This window comes from Acanthisitta chloris, unplaced genomic scaffold (assembly GCF_000695815.1).
Source record: "Acanthisitta chloris isolate BGI_N310 unplaced genomic scaffold, ASM69581v1 Scaffold46097, whole genome shotgun sequence".
In the NCBI taxonomy this organism is placed as follows: domain Eukaryota; kingdom Metazoa; phylum Chordata; class Aves; order Passeriformes; family Acanthisittidae; genus Acanthisitta; species Acanthisitta chloris.
Genome location: NW_008685074.1, coordinates 659 through 6,594, shown reverse-complemented (window position 1 = coordinate 6,594; position 5,936 = coordinate 659). Strand labels below are relative to the sequence as shown.

Below are 5,936 nucleotides of genomic sequence, written 5' to 3'. Positions count from 1 at the left end.
ACCCGCACACACCACAGCGGGAACACAGCCGTTCTGTACCGATCACCCAGTTAGCACTTTGTGTACAAATAACACAAAAGAACTAGTTGCGAAATTGCTGAAGAAAATTCGTAACTCGTTTTTTTCTTTTTTTTTAACAGCATCTTTATCGATAAGGTAAATAACCAGAAAATCACCTCAGCAAGAAATGAAGTGCCGCTGTGGGCTTTTTTTTTTTGTCGTTGCAACCAAAATGTACATCAAGTCTTAAATAGAGTCTCCTGTTAAATCAGCCAGTTTTGGCTGGCAAACATATGGCAGACTTCAAAATTCATCCAAGACAAATAAGTGCTCAGAGCTGTAAATGTACCTCCTTCACTCTAGTTCCAGAGCTGACTATATACAAGATTACTCTGTACTACACAGTACCCCTAGAACACAGCATTCTTCCACATTTCCAAGACATACAAGTTATCTATACCTTTTTCTGCAAAAGCATACAGTTAGTCCATTGATTTGCTATTCACCTACTTCTAGTTCAGCTTCTATTCTAGCTTACAACCTACAGAGTTTCCCTTACGTGTTCTGACATCGTTGCTCTATAACTGGAGTCACTCCCCCTTACAACAGGAGCAACCCTTTCCCTCATTGTCACAGGCTTCTCAGCTACTGAAAAATAACTCACCAGTCAGTATCAGAGAAAACAGTGAAAAATCCACACCTAAAAAGAAATTCCAATTTTTCAGGGTGTTCCATTTACACACAGACAATTCAGTATCCTGGTAAGCAAAATGAAATAAACAACAGAGGCAACGTAGTAAAAGCTTACATAAACTGAATTATCAAGTTGGTGTGGAAATCCCCTGAGCTGGCAGTTAAGGACTTTCTTCAGTCTTTGTGACAGGAAAAAAATAAATCACAAGAACAGAGAAGGCAGAATTATACCATCAGTTTATGCTCACTGTCACAGTACCTACTGTGAGACAAACTTTTACAATGCAGTAACAAGCACAACCACCTACAATCCATACAGCAGGAACTACCTACTTTCACTTAACCTAAGAATGCAGCCCCACCAGTCCTTGGCACTGAGGATCCTGGATTTACATGTAGAGTTACCATCTGCATTATGGATGACGGCTATTTGTGAAACACTGCTCTCCACTGCAGCTGTTACTTGCACCTTCCTTACAAGTCACTTGCATCAGCCATACATACAGTCTCAGTGGGGATTAGGCTTTAGAGCTGGGCCTGCCCAGTTCTTCATGGAAATCTTTCTTCTAGAGGTTTCCAATTCACATTTCAGTATCTGAAGGCATCTTCCTACAAATTCAACTTTCATCCAGACAATGCTGCAGAAAGCAGGAATTGTATCTCAGATGTAAAAGCACCTCTCATTGACTATGATGAGATACTCAGCACAGCAGACTACTCGTTTCCTTCACCTGGGGAGCAGCAGTAGCCATGTCAGGGTGGCCAGTGTCGAACCTTCTGCTTAGTATTTATTGATGCCGAAGATCCGAACGCCGTGCAGCTGCGGCAGCTTGGGGATAAGCACAGTCAGGAGAGAGGTGGTGTTGAGGATAAAGTGTATGGGGTCATACTTGGTGTAGAAACTTGTCAGCAAGTACCTGCAGGAGAAAAAGGAGCACTCTTAGCTGATGGAACTAAAAAATAAACAAACATGGCAAAGTTGAAAAAAGTGCTTTAGTGATCAGTAAGATTTACTGGCTAATGACTGATTTATTCCTGTATTAAGCATCTCACCTGAGGTTCTAGGATATCTACAGCAAAATTACAGTCTAAGTCAGTTCTTCCCATACTTCTCAAGGTGCTAAAAAAACCCTCTCAGCTAGTATTTTCCTCCAGCACTTCTCCTCACCCCTCATGCCAGAGTTTGACCTCTGCAGCTCTAAGCCTGGTTCATAATACAAATTTGAAATAGTGTAAGATCCGCTGCCAAAATCCTTGCAGTTCCGCTACACCAGCAAGCTCAGTGACAAAGCATTTGACATTTTTCAGTGCAAAAATGATTGATGCTGAGCACATCTGTGACTGGTGTGATTTTAAAATGTTTCCTGTCTGGCAGATGTTTCCAGCACATTTTTCTTTCAAGCTAGTTCACAGTCTCATCATCTAAAAGAATTAAGAAATGTGTCTCAGAAAATCCAATTCACTACCAACTTCTTTATGCTTTGAGCCAGTAATTTTATCCTGTTCTTTGCAAAAACTCATCAAAGAAATGAGGCAATCAGATTGTTGGGGTTTTTTTCCCCAGTAAAACAGAGATGTTTATTCATTTACTTAGGCATTATTAATGCATCAAGAGAACCAATACATGAGTGTTATGAATGCAAAATTCCCACTGTGAAGTGGGAAACTATCTTTGAAGAAAGGTTTTTTTTGACGAGTTACATATACTTTTTCAGTTTCTATCCTTCATGAGCCAACTTTCTAAACAGGACACTGGATCTTCCCTTCCTCCTCCTGCCCCCTGACATGCAAATGGGTAACTTTCTTTAGGGAAAACCAGGAAGACTTTTGGAGTTGCATATTAAATACCTACCTGATTGCCTTTAGTTACACAACCATACTTTTGTCAACAGAGACAGGGGTGTAGAATTTCTGAGCCATTTACATAACTAGTGTAAACAGGAGACAGTATGTACAAAGCAAACCTGACACTGGACCCCATTCACTGCCACACAGTTGCAAAATGGTTAATAAATGCTGTCACCAAGGCAATTAGTTTAGATTTTCAATATTTACAAACTTCACAATCACTTAAAAAACTTAAAAGTAAATTTTCTTTGTAATGTTTTTATTCTAACCAGCCCCATTAATAACTGTTTACGAACTTTGACTTCAGTATGTGGAGTGTCAAAAGCAGCAGCAAGAAAGCCTGTTGATTACATGGCCTGAAATATATACTCCCTACCTCTGTGATGTAGAAATAAACAAACAAGCAAGCAAAAAAAAAGAGAGAAAATGCTTTTAGAATGTGAATTGCAACCCGTTATGTTGCAGCTTGTGAAACCATAGTTTTATGATTCAATGAATCTGTAATACAGTTTTGAACTCACAGAATTATAGGAGAGATTGTGAAGAACTTTCTTGAAGATGTGAACTGTACTCCATAATCCAGTTGCTCCCAGTGTGTTAGTAGCCTAGCTTTCCCCTGATCAGGTGTTTCAAAAGGAGTTCCCTTTACTGCATGCAAAAACACATACATTCCCTGGGGAAAATAAAAAGTGAACACAGAGGCACTTTTAGCTATATTTTTTTTAGAATTGTTACATTGTTCAATGCATTGTGAAAAGGAAGAAAGTGAGTGAATTCTCACTCAGAAGAGCTGCTAGCCTGTGATGACAAATTAGCCAAGGGGAAGGCAGAGACAAGATTTGCCTGAGATTGTGCAGTCAGTGGCACAGTCAAAGTCAAAGTCCATGTGACATCCAATCCACTCCCTTCCCTTCTACATTGTATGGCAAAAAATTCCATGAAATCAACAGTATTTGAACAAGCACTGGAACAAGTCTGGGGCAGCTGATTTATATTGCCACCTTCCTAACATGGGAAAAACTACCCATGAATAGAGGCAATATCACAAGGCCTGAAAGCTTTCTCAGCCTCACACCAGCTTCAAATCCTTAGGAGCTGACTGCAGCAATCTGTTGAACACCATCTGCCCATATCTTTGCAGCTTCTCCTTAACCATGCTGGACTTTGTGCCTGTTTCTGTTTGACAGAATGATGTCTGGTCTGTTCAGAAAGATCAGTTTGGGCCCAGTGGTTTTAGACAGGGGAGTTTGCCCTTTTCTACTTTAAAAGCATTTGTTTTCCAGCAGGGAGAACACACCAATTCCAAGCAAGGGTCTCTATCAGAAAATATCAGACTTCCTTTACTTTCTTTCAGGTTCTTAGGCATATACCAAAATTGTAATAGAAAGCTTTACATAGAAAAAAAATCACATTCTTCCAAATTCTTATAATGGAGGTGAAATTTCAGCAAGACATTTCATGTTTTCTTCCACCCTTTTCTGGAACAGCCTCCAGACCAGATGTCTATGAACCTAAGACAATTGATTTGCTTAATTAATTTTTTGATTTGTGACACTTGCAGTGTATCGGTCTTAATAACCAAAAAGAGACTTTTAGGACAGATCCAAATCCTTACAACACGTTTTATTTCACGCTGGTACTTGCAGAAAGGACCACTAAAAATGCTTTCAAGACCAGCTAAGATTTCCATTAGTGGAAAGCCAAGATTTTATTATTTGTCAAAACATTCAAGGATTTGTGCCACTTAAATGGTGAAATATCCAAAAGTGCAGTTTATACTCATCTTCTACTGTTCCACTACAAAACTTGCCAGTGCATGCTCCCATCCCTGTTGCCATTACAGCTACTTGCAATGAATTCAGTAAGGCATTTGGGAAATATTTGGTAATACCTGTCTCTGCCAACATTTTCCCATGTCAGGCATGTCTGATGCTGTCAGAGATAACATACAAAATGCTCTAATGGTGATTACTATTTCACTAGTACCTTTAAACCTATCTACAAAAGGTAAAAATTAAAGTTTTACACGATTCAAAAGAGTATTATCCCTCCTCAGTCTTTGAAGTAAACTGTAATTTTCCTAAATAAGCAAGGAGCTTTGCTGTTCATCTTAGAAAGCTTAGCAACCCTGAAGTATGATGTAAATTGCTGGATTATGGCCCTCTTTGCTCTAAGCATGGCAGGACCAATATGCATACTTGCATTACTTTAAATGATTACTGTAAAATTCCACCCTGAGGAGAGGACACAGAAAGATTTTGAAGGTCATCAGCTTCCAAAATCTTTTGCATACAAAAGACATCATGCAAATCACGATCCACTGAATAACAAATGGTTTCAGGGCTGGGGTCAGAGTAGTCCAGTTTTTCCCACCGCTTTCAAGCAAGATGTCTCTTATGTCATGTATAGTGACAAAGTTGTATGCTGAAGTCATTCTGAGCTACAGTTTGCCTAGCTTGGCCAGAAATCAAAGCAGGAAGAAAAAGAACACAAATGTTTCTGTCCAAGGAAACAAGTGAAGTGCTGAAGTTAAACATTTTGGGACACTAACAGATTTATGCATTAAAAATAGTAGATAATATCCAATAATTAAAAATGTGGCATGTTTTATGGATTCAGCACAGCTCTCTAATAATACACTGTAAAAATTGGTTGGCAGGATGGTTTCATGTCTGCACCATTCTAGCTTAATTAAATGCCTTTCAAAAGGATACGTGAACTATGCAAGGAATCATACAGTGATCCTGTGTCACTCTCCTCCCCAAAACAGCCAATCACTTGTGGATGAGCCAAGCAGAGGTGCTGTTTTGCCTCCCAGGATTTCATGATCCATCCGGCCTGGCTATATTTTTCACCTCTCTTGCTATGAAAAATAAGTAACATATGAACAACTTTTCCAATTCTGTTAGAGAAGAAGGTACTCACCAGGTTGTGAATGACATTTGTGAGAGTCCAGGCGACAGGGACACTAAAGAAAGGAATGCTGAGCAGGACAATGTGCAGCATGACGACTCCCAGCACATATGTCAACCACATGCCACGGCTGTTCATCACCCGAGTGTTTGGGTTGACCTCGCTGTGGGCAACTCCTACGTTCATTTTTACCCTATAAAACAGATCTGTTGGAAGATTGAGACTACTGTTACACAGGAGTGTTTAACATAATGCAGTTTTCAAGTTTGGGGAAGGTCTGGTTTAAACAAGCAGGTCTGGAAAGAACATAGTGCATGAGCCAAGACAGGCCTCAAGATCTTCAAACTATGGTTTAAGGATAAGTCAGTACAAAGCGGCAGTTGGCAAATGTTTGTTCAAAAAAAGGGCAAAGAAATACAACTCATATAGAAGGGACATGCAAAAAAAAAAAGTAAGCTGTGTTGTTAGAAGCTGAAGTTGCA

General features: G+C 39.6%; 1 protein-coding gene across 1 annotated transcript; it reads right to left on the bottom strand.

Annotated features, from left to right (window-relative positions):
* Positions 1–1,154: 1,154 nt before the first annotated feature.
* On the bottom strand, positions 1,155–5,649 carry LOC103806849 (ORM1-like protein 1). The gene is made up of 3 exons (XM_009079558.1): positions 5,467–5,649; positions 3,063–3,214; positions 1,155–1,610 (listed from the first exon to the last, which is right to left on the bottom strand). The coding sequence occupies exons 1-3, from the start codon at positions 5,638–5,640 to the stop codon at positions 1,475–1,477; spliced, it is 462 nt and encodes a 153-aa protein (XP_009077806.1). The 5' UTR covers positions 5,641–5,649; the 3' UTR covers positions 1,155–1,474.
* Between the last annotated feature and the right edge of the window lie 287 nt (positions 5,650–5,936).

Bases quoted from the DNA above. Each gene is read 5' to 3' on its own strand.
- LOC103806849 (XM_009079558.1), bottom strand. From the start codon at position 5,640: ATGAACGTAGGAGTTGCCCACAGCGAGGTCAACCCAAACACTCGGGTG. The intron at 3,215-5,466 runs GTGAGTACCTTC...TATTTTCCCCAG, and splicing joins CAAATGTCATTCACAACCTG to GGAATGTATGTGTTTTTGCA. The intron at 1,611-3,062 runs GTGAGTTCAAAA...TTTCTCCTGCAG, and splicing joins ACAATCTCTCCTATAATTCT to GTACTTGCTGACAAGTTTCT.